The sequence below is a fragment of the Trichomycterus rosablanca genome, chromosome 1 (assembly GCF_030014385.1).
Source record: "Trichomycterus rosablanca isolate fTriRos1 chromosome 1, fTriRos1.hap1, whole genome shotgun sequence".
In the NCBI taxonomy this organism is placed as follows: Eukaryota; Metazoa; Chordata; class Actinopteri; order Siluriformes; family Trichomycteridae; genus Trichomycterus; species Trichomycterus rosablanca.
In genome coordinates, this window is record NC_085988.1 from 46,977,969 (window position 1) to 46,997,741 (window position 19,773).

A 19,773-nucleotide genomic window follows, 5' to 3' on the forward strand; every position below is an offset into this window, starting at 1 on the left:
AATATTCTGATAATGATGGGTCGTTCGCGAACGATCCGATTCTATTGAACGACTCTCTAAAATGAACAAAAGGAACCAAGTCGGTTTATTTCTGCGCAGTTCTTATCGGCTGTAATCCACCCATTCCGCTTCCATCAGTAAAGGGAATCAATCAGTCATAATAAGAGCTGTTTATTGTCGAAATTCAAATCTGAAAACGGAGAGTGGAGAGCGAGCGACATACACACACACAGAGAGAGAGAGAGAGAGAGAGACAGACACACAGACACACACACAAACTGATCGTTATTACTACCTCATTACTGTAAATATAATAATTTTTATTGTTATTATTTTGCACTGTTTTAATTAATATTTTATTCTATTTTATATTTTTTTGCACATGTAACTGTTTTGTATATATTTGTTCTTTCTTAATGTTATTTTTTTATTATTTCTCTCTAACTTGCTTTGGCAATACGAATGTCTTTATTTGTCATGCCAGTAAAGCTTCTTTTGAGTTTGAGTTGAGAGAGCCGTAACCGAGCTACAGAGAGAACATGCAGAAAAGAAGCAGTGCTCTTAGTATAATGACAAATAATTGAGAAATAAACTATAAACTTGTTTAATTATGTTAAATCTGATTCGTTCATGGCGCGAACTGAGCTTTTCGAGCCAAACTTACATCAAGAACAAGTACAGGGAGCGACTGAGGGCTCTGGACCAGGAGCTCCGTGTCTGCCTCTCATCCATCCCTGCCAGAATAGGGCGATTGTGTGCATCATCCCAGGCTCAAGTTTCCCAATAAAAGTAAGTCACGTTTACCCCTCCTTCCCTAAACGACACCTTATGGTGTGTGTGCGTGTGTGTTAGTAGTCCGAGGGATGCAGAGTGTACGTTTTTTAATACATTTTAGACTGGGGTGATTTTGCATACTTTAAAGGGTGCCGTGACTGAAAAAAGGTTGAAAAACACTGGTTTAATCCATACATTTACATACAGCTCACAGTGTTTCGCACTTTTGCACAACGCGTTCACGCTGTGGGAAGGTGACGTTAAGAAGCCGAGGGCTGCATCCGAAATCTCACACTTACTTATCTTACAGTACTTAACAGGACTTAATCCGGGTACTTTTCGCGTACAGTTCAATAAATACTACGTTTTTTGGACACGCTCGCCGCCGCTCCTGCGTACTGTTCAGTATAAAAGTGCGATTTAGGATGCAGCCGAGATTTGATAGCGAGGACTGCAGAATGGAGGGAGAGAGAGAGAGAAAATAGTGAGGGGTGAACAGAGGAGACTGGACAGAGAAAACCACAGAAAGTCTGAGATAATTTTAAGCTGGAAAAAATTATTAAAAAAATATTAAAGCTTTATGTTATGTGTGAGCTGTAGCTAAAACCTTTAGTTCTAAAAGTTGCACAAATTAGAGGCTTTATTATTATTATTATTTATGCCTTAGTTTTAGGTTGCCTGTATACATTTTAAAAATATTTGATTTATTTTTGATGTATTTGTTAATGCATATTAAAATGTTCTCTTTAAACTGTCCTGTATTTTGATGGTTTGTTTATTTGGATTTTAACGTCATGTTTTACACTTTGGTTACATACATGACAGAAGCGCTAGCAACTCATTACACAAGGTTCATCAATTCACAAGGTTATATCGAACACGAATCGTCATGGACAATTTAGTATCTCCAATTCACCTCACTTGCACGTCTTTGGACTGTGGGAGGAAACCGGAGCACCCGGGGGAAACCCACGCAGACATGGGGAGAACATGCAAACTCCACACAGAAAGGACCCGGACCGCCCTACCTGGGGTTCGAACCCAGGACCTTCTTGCTGTGAGGCGACAGTGCTACCCACTTAGCCACCGTGCCGCCAACTGTCCTGTACACGAGGAATAAAAATGTACAGTTTGTTTTGAGAGACAGGTGTTATTTAATCTTATACGTATTTATTTTTGATCTTTATTAAAGCAAAAGTATTTCTTATCCGATTACTCGATTAATCGGTAAAATACTCGATTACAAAATTAATCGATAGTAAGGAACAGTATCTGTTTCTTTGATTTATGGTTAACCATTGAATACTGATAGTTATATGTTGTAAGAATTCAGCATTATTTACATCACTGGTTTGAATGATCAAAGATCTGCTAAAATGATGTTAGTGAGGCTCTGTTAATCAGGTAATCAGCAGTGTTAATTTCGTTGACGAATGATTTTCGTCATAGTTTTCGTCAACGGACTTTTTTTTCATGACGAAAACGAGACGATGACTAAATAAAAACTACAAAAAAAGATAAAAACTATGACGAAATGAATCGACACTTTCGTCAACGAATAAAAACGAGACGAAAATGTTTGGCAGGGACGACATCCAATAACTGATTTAGTTTTGTGGAAGGTAGGGACAAGTTAGGAAGAGATCCAATCAGAACTACTTTAGCGTATGAGGAGGGGCGGGACAAGCCGATTAGCCATCCAATCAGTACTAATCTTTTGCAGTACCGCGTTAAGAGCACACTCGCACAAGTTTGATCTAAACCCGGGAAGACCAGACTAGCCTGTGAACTTTCTTTACTCATTGAACTAGATTAACTCCACAATGTCAACAGGGAGAAAGAGGAGAGCCGATATCTGGACACATTTCTCATTTGATGTCGTGAAAAACAAGACGATGTGTATAAACCATGTGGGCCATCTAGGGTAAAAACACAACACATCTGAAACATCTGGCACCGCTGGCAGTATAATGGCAACATAATGTCACAGCTGCTTTTATGGTACCCAGTTTTATAAAGAATGTAATATGCAATTTGTTATGAACAATGCATATATTTTTCAGGCAGAGCAGGCTTACTGGTCATTAATCTTTTGTTATTGTTATGCTCAATAAGCAAGGTCAGGTAAATAAAGATGTTGTTTGAAATAAGTTAAATCTGGTTTTGTGTGTATTGCACATTCAAACATTAATAATATTCCATAACTGGTTAAAAATGTGTCATTTTGTGTAAGTGTATATAATGAATTAAATAATTTAAGGGAAGTGATAAAAAAGCATTTACATTTTACACCCTTTATATTTATTTTAGGGCGGCACGGTGGCTAAGTGGGTTGCGCTGTCGCCTCACAGCAAGAAGGTCCTGGGTTCGAACCCCAGGTGGGGCGGTCCGGGTCCTTTCTGTGTGGAGTTTGCATGTTCTCCCCGTGTCTGCGTGAAAAGACGTGCAAGTGAGGTGAATTGAAGATACTAAAGTTGTCCATGACTGTGTTCGATATAACCTTGTGTAATGAGTAACTACCGTTCCTGTCATGAATGTAACCAATGTGTAAAAACATGACGTTAAAATCCTAACAAACAAATATGTATTTTAGTCGACTGAATCGACTGTCGATTTAGTCGACTATATTCTTATGATAATTAGTCGACTAAAACTAAAACAATTCAGATGACTAAATTATGACTAAAACTAAATTACATTTTAGTCAAAAGACTATGACTAAAACTAAATCAAAATTTGCTGTCAAAATTAACACTGGTAATCAGTAATGGGTTAGTGGGGAGCAGGGGTGGCAGATAGTTTGTCACATTGTCTGGGGAAAGTCCTTGCATAATTGTGCAGCTCAACAGGGTGTGTGGTTAGGACTTAAAATGTTGAGTCAAGTGTAAATGTGGGAACTCTTGCCATGGGTACTTGTGATAAGAGGATGGTGATGCTTTACTGATGGTTGAGCTACATGTACAAGCTTATAGTTTGGCCGCCTCTCGCAGACCACTAGGCACAGTGATTCATTGCTCTTCCACACCTGCTTCAGCTCGTCACTTTATTTCAATGTACAGCGGGAAGATAGGACTGGGTAAGCTGTTGTTCTGCTCTGCTCTGCATTTTCCGCAGTTGGGAGTCCTTCGATTGGGGACCGAGAAGGAAGCATGCTGCGGATCTGAGCATTACGCCATCGTTCTGATCCTGCCAAGGCGCACACGCTAACCACAACAAAGGCACGACTTAAAAATATGACCAAGTCTCGGTTATAGAACCACGACAGCTTTCAGTCCGCGTTGGATGTGTGAGGACTGGATTGTTTGATCGTGTAATCGATCGATCGTTAATAGGACTGAACGGTTGAAATGGGAACTCGCACCGAGCCAACAACACATGCTGGTTAAAGATGCGAACCATCGAGACGTTTCGTTCGAACGATCGTCTGAGCAACTACCATTGGTTTGCGCTTTTTGTATTACTGTTTATCTCGAACATGTGGACGATCTGGTAGACTGAACAACTACACAAAACGCTAGCAAACGAGCAGCCCGTGTTAACTTCACGTGTTCGTCTGATCTCAGTCCACGTAGCAAGCCTGGTATGTTTACTATGGTTTAGATCAGAAACGATAACCCGTTTTGTCTTAAAGATACATATATACTTCTACTGGTATATTATTATATACAACAATCTTGCTTAGTCCTGTACCTGGAGTACTCCTTTAGCAGCATGCTTTACTAATCGCCTCCTCTGCACACCACACATATCATGTAATAAACTCATTACGGAAAAACTACTGATTACGAGCAATCGTGTGCGAATAAGAAGCACACCAGGATTAAGAAACACTAATGTCTACTATGAACCGTCCTTTCCTTAGCCATAGTGAACGCGTAAAGGACAGCAGCACGACAATAACAAGCTAAAACCTCGCCTCAAAGGTTCTCAGACGCCCACTTGTTTAGTATTATTTAGGTCTAAAGCTTGTGGTCGCTGTGATCGCAATTGAATGTATAGTAAGTAATTCCTGGTTGAAGCGGAGTGTAGCAGCTAGCAGCAGTGTGTTGTGTTATCCGCCCCCTCCCCCTGCGCCTGAGGCCTGTCAGTGCCTGCTGAAACCTCCACCGTGCAAGACCTTTACAATCAAGCCAGCTATACAGAGGCTTTCAAAACAATCGTCTAATCAGCGATCGGCTACATAAGCAAGCAGCCAGCAACTACACTGCAGTCTGAACACAGCAGGGCTGAAAGACGATCTGGATGCTTTTAATCCTTTAAGAAGACCACCACACTACCTAGACAGATAGTGTTGAACACCCGCTGATTCCCAGCCAACTTCGTGATTAAACCTAGTGCATATGTCAGCGCACGATGGACAGCCACATGTACACAACAGCTAGCTATTTCCACAGCACACACCTACACACGACTACATTGTGTCCACGCTCCTTTCGTTTACCAGGACATACAGCTGTAAGCAAGCGATCGAGGTAAAAAAAAAAAAAAAAGAACGTACCAGTGTTGATGATTTTTACTCAGTAAGTTACAGGACAAAATCAGAACAAACAGTTCACACTCACCTCCTGGCAGTCGCTAAGCTAGTCGAGTTGAGACACCACGAATTCGATCAAAATCCGAATCAACTTTAAAGCCGAAACACTAAAACTAAAACATGTGCGTGGATCGGAGAGCACTTGTGCATGCGGTACTAAAATATTGATCAGCCTGGTTTACTATTAAAAAGCGCAATTCAGAAGAACAGCTAAAAAGGGGGGAAAATCTGGTCTGAAAACAACCCTAGTTGGTTCTTTGTCGAGAGGCGTGGCTCTGAAGGCTTTTACCTTAACGCCCACCCACCAAAGATCTGATTGGCTGATGCTTGAGAAAAGCTGCGAGGGCGGAGAACGAGTGGATTTGATTGGACGATTTTAGACGTCACTCCAACGAAAAGCCATGAACACGGGCTCATCTCCTACACAAATACACGCTTTAAACCAGCCTATACACATCTATAAAACAAAACAAACGGTGCGTTGGAAAATAAATAATTTTTTTTATTTAAATATCTATCTGTACAGCTCGGACATGCATTATGTGTATAACGTAAACCGAGAACATCGTTTTGTAGCTCATTTGAGTCACCGTTCACGCGCGTTGGCAGTTTGGTTTAGCGCTTGTTTGGTTGCTAGGTTTCCTAGGACCACGTTTTTTTGAAAACTAAATGCTACAAAAACGATTGATACATGTGATAATCAATTCTATTACAAGCACTTATGTTAAGTCCGAATACTACAGCACAATGTATGCGAAAATAAAAACAATGCTTTATGCATAAGTGCAACTGTAGAGTTACTTCCTGAAGTTTATAACACACGTGATCAGGTCGGCAAGGTTTAGCATAGTTGTGTCGTTCGCCAATGAGTCGAATCCTTTGAGAAAGAACCGATTCGCGCTAGAGATCCGTTTTAGACGGGCAAATAGGTCACATGGGATTGGAATATAACTTAAAATGATAATATATAAGGATTTGGTGCAGTTTCTTATTTGTCAATTGTATTACTGATTATTTTCCAAACACATTTATAAATAATAATAATAATAATAATAAACTGATCAGAATTTTCCTATTGCCCAACCTGTTTGAATTTGTAGTTTTTCCAACAAGTATTGACTGAACCGATCTGCTTATACAGTAAATCACATAAGCACACTATGACTTGTTAAAATAACTACAATTTATTTGTTTATTAGGATTTTAATGTCAAGTTTTACACACTTTGGTTACATTCCTGACAGAACAGGTAGTTACTTATTACACAAGATTCATCATTTCAAGTTTTAATGTTATGGACAATTTTGTATCTCCAATTTACCTCACTGCATGTCTTTTAACAGTGGGAGGAAACGCAGACACGGGGAGAACATGCAAACTCCACACAGAAAGGACCCGGACCGCTCCACCTGGGGATCGAACCCAGGACCTTCTTGCTGTGAGGCGACAGTGCTACCCACTTAGCCACCCGAAAAAACTACAAAATATTAATTTTATTTTATTAGGACTTTAACGTCATGTTTTACACACTTTGGTTACATTCCTGACAGAATCAGTAGTTACTCATTACACAAGATTCATCGGTTCACACGTTTAATGTCAAACACAGTCGTGGACAATTTTGTATCTCCAATTCACCTCACTGCATGTCTTTGAACAGTGGGAGGAAACCGGAGCTCCCGGAGGAAACCCACACAGACACAGGGAGAACATGCAAACTCCACACGGAAATAACCCAGACCGCTTCACCTGGGGATCGAACCAAGGACCTTCTTGCTGTGAGGCGACAGTGCTACCCACTGAGTCACCATGCCACCCGAAAAAACGTCATGTTTTACACACTTTGGTTACATTTATGACAGAATCAGTAGTTAATAGTTACGCAAGATTCATCGGTTCACAAGTTTAATGTCAAACACAGTCATGGACTTGCATGTCTTTGGACTTCTTGCGTGGCTCTTGGACACTGAGCCACCGTGCCACCCGAAATAACTACACGTATATTTCAAACAGGTTGGACAGTAATGCATTTTGCACAATTTTACACAATATTCTTCAACGTAACTACCTTAACATTCACTCAGTACCGTGTACTGGCCAACAGCACACTTGTCCTTGGTCCCGTCCACTCACATTTTTTAGGTTAGAATGTGCCTTGTGTTTATTGTAGTTTGTATTGCACTGTGTGTATTGTCTTGTTTGCACTTGTGTTCTGTGTTGCACCCTGGTCCTGGAGAAAAGTTGTTTCAATATGTGATCATATATAGCTAAAATGACAATAAAGCCTCTCTTGAACTCGGGCACTGTTCCTTTAAAAACACATCATAATAACTGGATCTTGGCAAGTAAAGAGTAGGTAGGTGGAGTCAAAAGAGTCGTCTCTTACTGGTGAGTTAATCCAATTATGTGAATCAAGGAAAAGAGCCAGAGCGGCCATCGCTAGTTGATCTAGTGCATACGTCATATATATACACACACACACACACACACACACACACACACAGCTCTAACCGCAAGTGACAGCCTACTTTTCATATTGACCAATCAAAACACGAAATATAGTAAGCTCCACCTACCAGAGGTGGACCATTTAGGATAAAGCGTCGCCCACGACAGGCGGAGTCAAACACTTGCCCGGGATTCCTTATCGACGCTGAGCGAGTCGCTCACAGAAAACCGACCATCTTTATGCCCATAGTTCGGAATTTAATTAATCAGGACAGATTTAAACAGTAAAACCTCTAAGCTCTTCAACTAGCGAAAAGCTTATTTATCGCAACGCTGAGAGTTTGTGCTTACAGACAGCGCGGTATATGCATAGGTATCGATTGTTGTCAAAAGTTGCTAATTAAAAGAGATGGTTGCCGCACAGGTCAGGCACTAACTGACTTGCGATACATAAAGACAGTGTCGCTTGTTTGTTGTAATCGCTGGTTTAGACTAGGAGTCGGGCCGCGTCCATTTTAATACGTCACATACACTTACTTCAATGTCCGGTGAACAAAAGACTCCGAAACGCAGTAAATATTACACAAAATACACTATTATGTCTATCACTCGTAATACTCAAGCCTTTTATACACACACACACACACACACACAGCCCGACCTGAACTTATATTCCTGGATGAACGTTTCACCCTTCCAACACGTCCCTAATGTCCTAAAGTCAAAACCGAGCTCCAGACGTAAACACGAGTCCAGCATGTCGACGTGTAGCACCACAAGTTTACCGACTCCTGTCTACGTGAAACAGGCGACCAAACCGAGTAAACGGCTCTTTGTTTACTTCTATATAGAAGGCGAAAATGTCGAAGCGATTCACCACAACAAAACTCCCTCCCCCTCCGTTAACTAGCAGCCTGAAGAGAGTACAGTACAAAGCTGGACTGGATATAGCACGGTGTATTTAACATACCCGAGGTAAAGCGGCACACCACTAAAGAACACCATTAAACGAAATATGAAATTTGTATGAACATGAACGCGCGCTAACTACTTAGCTCTTCGTTATGGCTCCTTCATTTGTCATTAACAAAAAAGACCCAATTTTGCACAAACAAACAGAGAAAGTTACACTTCACGCGTTGAGCTAGTGTTAGTTCTGAACATTGCTTTACGTTGTTATTTGATATTTAGTTTAGTTTAGTTTAGCAGCTGGTACATACCTAGGAAAAAGAAGCTCTTACTCCGGATTCGTGTTTGTAACAAAATCACTGGGCACGCCCCTCTCGCTTCTCATTGGTCGATAGCATTGTTTACGTAATCAGAGCTTGAATATGACCCGCCAAATACCGTATGTACAGTAACAGTTGTGGTGGAACATCAAAGGAAAATACACTGATCAGCCATAACATTAAAACCACCTCCTTGTTTTTACACTCACTGTCCATTTTATCAGCTCCACTTACCATATAGAAGCACATTGTAGTTCTACAATTACTGACTGTAGTCCATCTGTTTCTCTACATACATTTTTTGTTTTAGCCAGGACCACTACAGAGTAGGTATTATTTAGGTGGTGGATGATTCTCAGCACTGCAGTGACACTGACATGGTGGTGGTGTGTTAGTGTGTGTTGTGTTGGTATGAGTGGATCAGACACAGCAGTGCTGCTGGAGTTTTTGAATACCGTGTCCACTCACTGTCCACTCTATTAGACACTCCTACCTAGTTGGTCCACCTTGTAGATGTAAAGTCAGACACGATCGCTCATCTATTGCTGCTGTTTGAGTTGATCATCTTCTAGACCGTCATCAGTGGTCACAGGATGCTGCCCACGGGGCGCTGTTGGCTGGATATTTTTGGTTGGTAGACTATTGTCAGTCCAGCAGTGACAGTGAGGTGTTTAAAAACTTCAGCAGCGCTGCTGGGTCTGAATTAACTCATACCAGCACAACACACACTAACACACCACCACCATGTCAGTGTCACTGCAGTGCTGAGAATGATCCACCACCCAAATAATACCTACTCTGTAGTGGTACTGGGAGATTCCTGACCATTGAAGAACAGCATGAAAGGGGGGTAAATAAGCATGCAGAGAAACAGATGGACTCCAGTCAGTAATTGTAGAACTACGAAGTGCTTCTATATGGTAAGTGGAGCTGATAAAATGGACAGTGAGTGTAGAAACAAGGAGGTGGTTTTAATGTTATGGCTGATTGGTGTACAGACTGAGGGTAAAAAGTAAATGAATTCTTTCTGGCATATTTGTGACACTCAGCTTCAATACTGCTGTCATTAAGTTGAGAATATGTTGGTGCCAGTGTTACATCTCATACACATTATTTACAGCACTGCAATCATTTAAAATTAGGGTGGCCATACGTCCTCTTTTTCCTGGACATGTCCTCTTTTTTGGACCTAAAAATGCGTCGGGGCGTGATCTCTAAATTACCAAAAATGTCCGGGATTCGACTTTTGTAGTCTGCACATACTACTTTTTGTTTCTTTTTGCCCTGATTTTACCTTTCTCTAGGTTCTGCCCTCTCACAGATGAATTACAGAAAAAATGTCTGTGTTTTCATCTCGGTCTGGATCCTTGGGAAGAGGAATGCATGACCTGCAAAGTGTCCAAAAAAGGTACAAGTTCAGCAAAATACAAAAGTGCAGCTAAAGAAGAGTTTGTCATGTAAATTAACTGTTTTGTGAGACGGGGTAAAACAGAAGATGTTACTTCTGCAGAGGGAGTTTTTGCATTTCACACTTTGAAGCATCACAACAGCTACAGATCAATGAGTGCACGTCTGCCTTGTTAAAAAGTCTTTACCTAATGCTGAAACAGCGTAAACATTTCCAAATGTGCGTACTAAGATAGAGGTTATTGTCGATGCCGTGATCGCGCCACATTCTGGCGAAATAGCTCTACTGATGAACTATTTTATTTGTTGTTTTTATTGTTTAGGGCAAAATGCTGAATGGTGGAGAATAAGATTATCTGACCATAAATGCATTTGTTAGTTGTCTTGTTAAAGAATAGCTCCCTCCTCTTTTTTGAAAACCAAAATATGGTCACCCTACATAGCCCCAAAAAGGAGGGCATGCCAGTAGGTAGTTAGGATTGGGACTACAGCACACAAAATTAAAACCTTAATTGATATTGTGATGCAACCAACTGAATTAGAAAATTGCCACATTAATGTTCTACTCACCACATTTAGAATCTACTTGTGATACTTTCCTACTTTTCAAAATTAAGGGTGGTGAGCCGACCACTCAGAGCTGTATGTTGTTTTTCATTTTGGCATGTTGACAGCATAAACAGCTATTAGTAAACAGTAATTAACTAGCATTTCAGGGCTGGACGTTCCGCAATAAAGTGGTGGATGTTCTCTGAAAGTGGTGGCTTTAAACCAATGTAATAAAAGTAATTTCTTTTGACATGTACGTAAGCCAATGGGAGGAAAAATAATTATGATCATTACAAGCATCAGGTTAGCTTCCAAAGTAGGAAAAATACGTGTCCATCCAGGCATTGCGTCGGACTGCGGACAGGCAGATGAAAACCAGATGTACTATATGGACACCCTATATGGAATTCATGTCAGTCACAACACAACGTGGTATCTATATCAGATCAATCTGTAAAGAAAAGTTGTATCCTGTACATTTGAAATGACGACATTTAACAGACTATTTTATTAGAATCCATTTACAACAGTGACCAAATGCAATGCAAGCAATTAGAGGTTAAGGGCTTTGCTTAGGGATCCAACTTGCTGGTGGTAGGGCCCTGAACTTACATTCAGATTACCAGTATTTTAACCACTGAGCCATCTTGTACAATTTCTAAAATTTCTGTGCTAACTCCTGTCCACTGTGCACATACAATAGGCATGTAGGCATCAGATCTGTACTTAGAAGCAATGGAAGAAGATCAACAGGTCAGAAATATCATGTTTTCCCCATAATCACATGGAGAGCTGGGCATGTGTGCATCGTTAACATATGGAAAAGATGGGACCAGGATGCACTGTTGAACATTACACCTGGCAGCATACAAAAGTTAAGGGAGTTGCTGATGTCCTGGTAACAGATACCACAGGATTCCTTTAAATGCACTGTGCAGTCCATATCTCAGTGTGAAAGAGCTTTTTGGACACCATATTAGGCAGGTGGTTCTAATGAATTGGCTTAGTGGTGCAAATATGTTAAATGTACACATTAAATGCAGTATAAGCAACCACAAATATAGAACCACGTTTGTAGCCATGTTGTCTAGATTCATCATTATTATCAGACAAAAACAGCAATAAGAATGCAGAAGTCAATGCTGTCTGTCAGTGTTTTGAAAAAGCAGCAATTTTGTTAAATGAATATATTCAGTGTTTTAGAAAAAGCTCAGTTTTCAGTGACCAAAGACAGTTTTATGTGAATGGGAGGTCAAATCACAAATCAGTAAGGCGCTACAATCTGCTAGTAAAAGTGATTTAGTACATTTACTCCACAATTTAGTAGATTTCTAAATCAGAAAAAAATATGGACCCTTGCCTATTATTCCTAAACATTAATGCATGTATGGAACCCACAATACTGCTGTTGTAGCCTAATATCAATAGCACAGCCATGCTGAGGAAGATCTAAAAATGGTCCATGTACAGTGGGGTCAAAAAGTATTTAGTCAGCCACTGACTGTGCAAGTTCTCCTACTTAGAAAGATGAGAGAGGTCTGTAATTTTTATCATAGGTACACTTCAACTATGAGAGACAAAATGAGAAAAAAAATCCAGGAAATCACATTGTAGGATTTTTAAAGAATTTATTTGTAAGTTATGGTGGAAAATAAGTATTTGGTCAATAACAAACAAGCAAGATTTCTGGCTCTCACAGACCTGTAACTTCTTCATTAAGAAGCTCTTCTGTCCTCCACTCGTTACCTGTATTAATGGCACCTGTTTGACATCGTTATCTGTATAAAAGACACCTGTCCACAGCCTCAAACAGTCAACCATGGCCAAGACCAAAGAGCTGTCGAAGGACACCAGGAAGAAAACTGTAGACCTGCACCAGGCTGGGAAGAGTGAATCTACAATAGGCAAGCAGGTTGGTGTGAATAAATCAACTGTGGGAGCAATTGTAAGAAAATGGAAGACATACAAGACCATTGATAATGATCTTGGGGTCAAGATCTCATCCCGTGGGGTCAAAATGATCATGAGAACGGTGAGCAAAAATCCCAGAACTACATGGAGGGACCTGATGAATGACCTGCAGAGAGCTGGGACCAAAGTAACAAAGGCTACCATCAGTAACACACTACGCCGAGAGGGACTCAAATCCTGCAGTGCCAGGCGTGTCCCCCTGCTTAAGCCAGTACATGTCCAGGCCCGTCTGAAGTTTGCCAGAGAGCATATGGATGATCCAGAAGAGGATTGGGAAAATATCATGTGGTCAGATGAAACCAAAATGGAACTTTTTGGTAAAAACTCAACTCATCGTGTTTGGAGGGAGAAGAATTACAAATTACAAAGAACTACAAATTGCTTCTATATGGTAAGTGGAGCTGATCAAATGGACAGTGAGTGTAGAAACAAGGAGGTGGTCTTTATGTTATGACTGATCAGTGTATATTAACCATTTATAGCATGTTTTCTGCAAATCTAGTCAGGATGCTTTTGGTTTCTGGACTATCCTCAACTCTACAGTGAAATATTGCAGTAATGCCATTGCACCAGATAACTGTACGAAAACATGACCATGTGAGTGACACTGTAGAGCTAAGGAAAAAATAATATCTGGTCAGTGGTGGTCCCTTTTATGGATTCATACATTCACACATCATAGGTAGCCCAGCAGTGACCCACTTACCTACTTGGTTAAAACAGTTTTTCCATAACCGAACCTGAACCCTTCAAACAGTGGAGAAACTTGGCTAGAACTTATATAGATACATTGCCAATTTAGGCATTCGGGCAAGAAGGGCATTGGTCAGTGATGTAAGACAGAATTCAATCATCACTCTAAAAGAGCTCCAACCAGATAACCATCTCTGAAGCACTCCACAAATCAGGACTGTATTGCCAGATAGAAGCCACTGTTGAGTATTTGGATTTCCCTAAACAGCATGTAAATGACTCCAGCAACATGCGGGCAGAAGAGCAAGCACTATGTTCTGGTGAAAAAGGAACTGCATATCATATGGGTAATACCATCCATGCAGTGCTATGTTGTGGTGACAGCACCATAGCACAGGGGTGCTTAATTGAAACAGGTAATGTAAACTAATGTGGCATGTATAAACGTCACATTGAGCAGGTCCCACCAACTTCGATTTTGAATCAAAAGGCGAATCAAGAATCTGGATCAAAAAGTGACAACAATGGTTTATGTTGATGGCACTGTTCTAGAGGCATGAAAATATGTCATATGGTCTGATGGGTTATCTATCACCAAGTGAGTAAGTGGATGTATAGCATATACCAAGAGAACGGTACAGATTTAAATGCTTGACCTCTGCTGGCTCTGCTATACTGTGTGGGAAGCATTTTTCTGCATGGCTTTAGTCCCATCTTTTCTTTATGAAGAAAGCGTCCCTGCAAATCAATACAAAGTTATTCTGAGTAATTAATATTTTGGAACAATTCTGTTTCAAAGGACATATCAGTATATAAGGGCTTACTTTTACACTGATCAGCCATAACATTATAACCACCCCCCTTATTTTAGTCTATTCTTCAATGGTCAGGACCCCCACAGGACCACCACAGAGCAGGTATTATTTAGGTGGTGGATCATTCTCAGCACTGCAGAGACAATGACATGGTGGTGGTGTGTTAGTGTGTGTTGTGCTGGTATGAGTGGATCAGACACAGCAGTGCTGCTGGAGTTTTTAAATATTGTGTCCACTCACTGTCCACTCTATTAGACACTCCTACCTAGTTGGTCCACCTTGTAGATATAAAGTCAGAGATGATCGCTCATCTATTGCTGCTGTTTGAGTTCATCTTCTAGACCTTCATCAGTGGTCACAGGACGCTGCCCACGGGACGCTGTTGGCTGGATATTTTTGGTTGGTGGACTATTCTCAGTCCAGCAGTGACAGTGAGGTGTTTAAAAACTCCAGCAGTGCTGCTGTGTCTGATCCACTCATACCAGCACAACACACACTAACACACCACCACCATGTCAGTGTCACTGCAGTGCTGAGAATGATCCACCACCCAAATAATACCTGCTCTGTGGTGGTCCTGGGAGAGTCCTGACCATTAAAGAACAGCATGAAAGGGGGCTAACAAAGCATGCAAAAAAATCAGTAATTGTAGAACTACAAAGTGCTTCTATATGGTAAGTGGAGCTGATAAAATGGACAGTGAGTGTAGAAACAAGGAGGTGGTTTTAATGTTATAGCTGATCGGTGTATATTTATCTGATATTAAGCCAATTAAACACTTACACTATTTTTGACCCAAGTCTTAGCTACACTGTGCCACCTTATCAAAACACAAAATGTTGTTCCATTCACCAGTAGCATTACAGACTTGTCCAACTGATGCATCACAAATGTTCTAATCTTCTAAGACACTTTAATGTTTGTCTTTATGGATATTTACCAAGAAGTGAACACAAGTGCACAAGAGGAAAGAGTCTTTCAGTCAACAAAATGCTTCATGTGAAGAATCAATAGCTCTTTTTAATTGTTTCACACAGTTTTTAAAGTTTGTACTTTACAAGGTTCTTTGCTTTAACAAGTGTTCCTGGCTCAGAGTACAGGATTCCACTTTACATTTCAGCACAACCCCCATATTACATGATCCCATAATCTCTTTCGAAACAAAAGCAATTGGTCAGAAAATTGGTCCTATAGACAGGATGGTATTATCAATTATATAGCATGATAACATGACCCTAAATCATAAAATTAAACACATAAGATACAGTATGAGAAAATATAATTAGATATCTGCAAATAATAATGGCTGTAAGGACACAAATATGTTGGGTATAATAGAAAAATAAAGTCAGTTATGTTTTGTGTCCATCGTTTAAACTTTAAAGGACTAACCTAGATGTGTGTGTGTGTGTGTGTGTGTGTGTGTACAGATGTATGATTTACAAGACGCTCCACTACAAGCAAATTCAATATGAATCGAGTAGCAAAGGTTTCTATACCGAAGAATAACATACATGACATTATGAATACATACAGTATCTTGAAGCTATAACATGTAAAACATGATAAACATATGATTACGAGAATAAACATCTTACCAGACCTTTGAAGTTGGTCATGTTACCACCACTGCATTTCCACATCATAATATTAAACATCTGCAGTGTTAGAATCAGCTACTGCACATACACTGAATGCACATAGTGAATGCTTGCCTAACAGTGCATCCATATGGTTATAAGCTTAAACTACACCAATGATAGACTTAAGTGGGTAAATACCTTAAATCTGCATTTACATTAGCATGTAATCAGAGCAAAACGTAAGATCGGTTTCTGGTCCATTACATAAAACGCTAAAAACAAAGCAAAAGCTGAAGATGGAGTGCAATACAGCATCTGTCTAGATCAAGTCTCATGGGACAAGACTTTTTCTCTAAGGAGAATAAAAGTGTGGATAAACTATACGGGATGGGAATTAATAAGGTTTCCATGCATTTTTGTTTGTGCGCCTGCAGCATTTTATAAGACATCTCTGTACAGGAGGTAAAATAAATTAAACAAAAATGTGCTGTGCGTCATTGCTGATCACAATTGAGACCTGACATGCAAAGTAAATATACGCCTAAGTAAGTGGCAGCTATAGTTGTAAAAGGATTTATATTCGAATTTAAGATTTTGTGCTGTTACATGAATCAAATGGTGACACTGCACTACACCTTGGGGCATCTGTGAGTAGCCAGTCAAACACCTGGCCTGTTTCACTGAGGTGGGAGGAAATCGGAGTATCTGTAGAAAACCCCGACAGTGACCCGAGGCTGCGTTGCTGTGCCACCCTCTCCTTAAAACATAAGTTTCATTACATTTATATTCACTTCACAGCATACAAGAACTTTTACTGTATGAAAATTGGGAGCTGTGCTTTTTCCAATGGCTGCTAGTTCAGAGCCAGATGTTCCTGCTTTGACAGAACCTAATTATAATCACGGACAAGACAAGCCTTACTCATTGCTGACTATTTCTACATACATAACACCATGAAGAACATCATGTCCACAAACATCAAACAAGAAAAACAAAGGTTTCTTTAGTTTGTAGGTGGTCTGGTTAAGAACCGTACAAGGACAAACAGCACAGAAGCGACTTATAGAATCATTTAGCATAATAGAGTAGAATCATTTCTTTTTCTAACACTACAGGATAGGATGCTGACTTCACATCTTCTAATGTTTTTGTTACCATCAATGTTTGACAATTGGGTTCATTTCAGAATGATTTTTCCAGCTTGTTTTCATCTTGTTTTGATTACAGTTGATGAGATGTAAAAGTCCCTCGTTGATGAGTCTTTTGTCAGTATATACAATACATTTTTAGCTGCTTCAAGATGAAAACGTGATCAGCCATAACGTTAAAACCACCTCCTAGTTTCTACACTCACTGTCCATTTTCTCAGCTCCACTTACCATATAGTTTTACAATTACTGACTGTAGTCCATCTGTTTCTCTACATGCTTTTTTTAGTCTGTTTTCACTTTGTTCTTCAATGGTCAGGACCCCCACAGGACCTCCACAGAGTAGGTACTATTTAGGTGGTGGATGATTCTTAGCACTGCAGTGACACTGACATGGTGGTGGTATGTTAGTGCGTGTTGTGCTGGTATGAGTGTATAAGACACAGCAGCTCTGGTGAAGTTTTTAAATACATCACTGTCACTGCTGGACTGAGAATAGTCCACCAACCAACAACGCCCTGTGGGCAGCGTCCTGTGACCACTGATGAAGGTCTAGAAGATGACCAACTCAAACAGCAGCAATAGATGAGAGATCGTCTCTGACTTTACATCTACAAGACAAACCAACTAGGTAGGAGTGTCTAATAGAGTGGACAGTGAGTGGACACGGTATTTAAAAACTCCAGCAGTGCTGCTGTGTCTGATCCACTCATACCAGCAGAACACACACTAACACACCACCACCATGCACGTGCTGAGAATGATCCACCACCTAAATAATACCTGCTCTGTGGTGGTCCTGACCATTGAAGAACAGCATAAAAGGGAGCTAACAAAGCATGCAGAGAAACAGATGGACTACAGTCAGTAATTGTAGAACTACAAAGTGCTTCTATATGGTAAGTGAAGCTGATAAAATGGACAGTGTGTAGACACAAGTAGGTGGTTTTAATGTTATGGCTGATCAGTGTAGAAAAATGCACTTAACCTCAAATCTATCGTTCCTTAGCAAAAAGTCAGGAATGTAGTCGGGTTCTTCTCCTGCTTTATTAAGACGCTATAATGATATGATATTGGTTTGTTTCTTGGTTTCTTTGTTTGTTTCACCAATCTGAGGTTAAAGAAAAATTATTATTTGAAGGTCTGGAGTTACACAGCCAGTCATAAATTGGAAACAGACATATTATTAATAATAAAATGCTTTAGAACCGGCTCCAGTGTGAATTGCCCTTAATTGAATTGCTGCACACTGTAAAGCGATGCAGTCGCTTCTGCAGTCAAAAATGAATTTAGAACTAGAATCACAGAGTCTCCTGTTCAGTTAAAAATGTGCGCCTGTTTAAAATTTCAACCTAAGCAATAATTAAACATAAGCTGCCTGAATGAGAAACGAGAATAATTTAGGCATGGCAGTCATCTGAGGGTCAATTAAAATCTGATGAGCAGTTCTACTGACATTCAATTCCTCTAATGTGACCTGTGCAGTTAGTCTCAAACACTACACTTACTGCTAATTAAAAACACACGAACATTCGAGCACAATGTGAACAGCATGACTGATTGGCGATGACACAGCGACCTCTTTCAGGCTTCAGCTAGATCCAGCAGAGATGTAGGCCTCATGGTCGACTGCGTTGCCTACTTTCTGGCACTTCTTACACATCATACATTTTTAGGACTTGAATACTGCGTCTGGAGTGAATGTCAGTACAACAAAGAGATCCATGGCCAAGGGGAACCATTCAGTCCGTCAGCCACTGACCCACTGATTGGCTAAGAGCAGTCTCCGCTCTTGCTTCTACACAAAAAGCTGACTGGTTCTCACTGGTTGGTAGAGAGCAGTCCATGTCGCTGGGCATGCTCGAGAATGGCAGTGTGGCAGAAATAATACTGTTCCGGTGTTTGGATGCTGAAGGCACGCTGTGTTCTCATGCGCCTCACCGTCTGGCAAACGTTCAGTGTTCCGACCTCATGCAGCTGCGACAAACAGATATCCAAAGCACAGAATGTACCTGGGAATGAAGGAAACACAAGCCATCATTAAAACACTTAAATTCATGTGGTCACCTTAAAAGCTATATATAAAGCTGTATATACACACACAGCGGTGCCTTGTAACTTGACGTCCCCTAAACTCAAAACCTTTAAAACATGGTGTACTATGTGAAGAAATTTGTACCCTTAAACTCAACGTTTTCCTCAACATGTTTAGCTTAAAAAAAAAAAAAATTATTTATTTAATTTCAAATTGACAATAAATAGCCACTTTGTTTAGCACTTGGCTTGAGCGGTGCAGTAAGATGCAGAGATGCACACACAGCGACTTCAGACTCGACTCATGACTCGCAAAAAAATGACTCGTAAACAACAAGAGTCGCTAGCGTCAGCATGTGTTAACATTAGTTACGTGTGACAAGTTCACTTCATTTGAACATTTTCGTTACCTTTGGATTGGAATCTCACTTAAAATGGTGGAATACCCTACGTAGTGCACTTCACAGGAACAACTGGGGTGAATGAAACACTCCTACAGAATTGGCACTAATGGTTGGAAGAACCGCTTTTTGAACCAATCAGACCTTCTGATTTAAATTTTTAGTAAGAAATGCTGTTATTTGAATT

General features: G+C 40.3%; 2 protein-coding genes across 4 annotated transcripts in view; both read right to left on the bottom strand.

The window, feature by feature from the left end:
• sin3aa (SIN3 transcription regulator family member Aa) overlaps window positions 1–9,048 on the bottom strand; it is a 46,841-nt gene extending 37,793 nt beyond the window's left edge. For 2 of the 3 annotated variants that reach the window (XM_062993670.1, XM_062993659.1), the window contains exon 1: window positions 8,977–9,048. The gene's annotated coding sequence lies outside the window, so the exon portion shown is untranslated. Of the gene's footprint in view, window positions 1–5,336; window positions 5,448–8,976 lie in introns of those variants that run through there. The other variant, XM_062993663.1, reaches the window with a different exon arrangement.
• A 9,458-nt stretch (window positions 9,049–18,506) lies between these two features.
• The window catches only part of ptpn9a (protein tyrosine phosphatase non-receptor type 9a), a 54,147-nt gene continuing 52,880 nt past the window's right edge, over window positions 18,507–19,773 (bottom strand). The window contains exon 13 of the mRNA XM_063003652.1: window positions 18,507–19,163. Coding sequence (XP_062859722.1) covers window positions 18,973–19,163 — 191 coding nt within the window. The 3' untranslated portion in view covers window positions 18,507–18,972. The remainder of the gene's footprint in view (window positions 19,164–19,773) is intronic.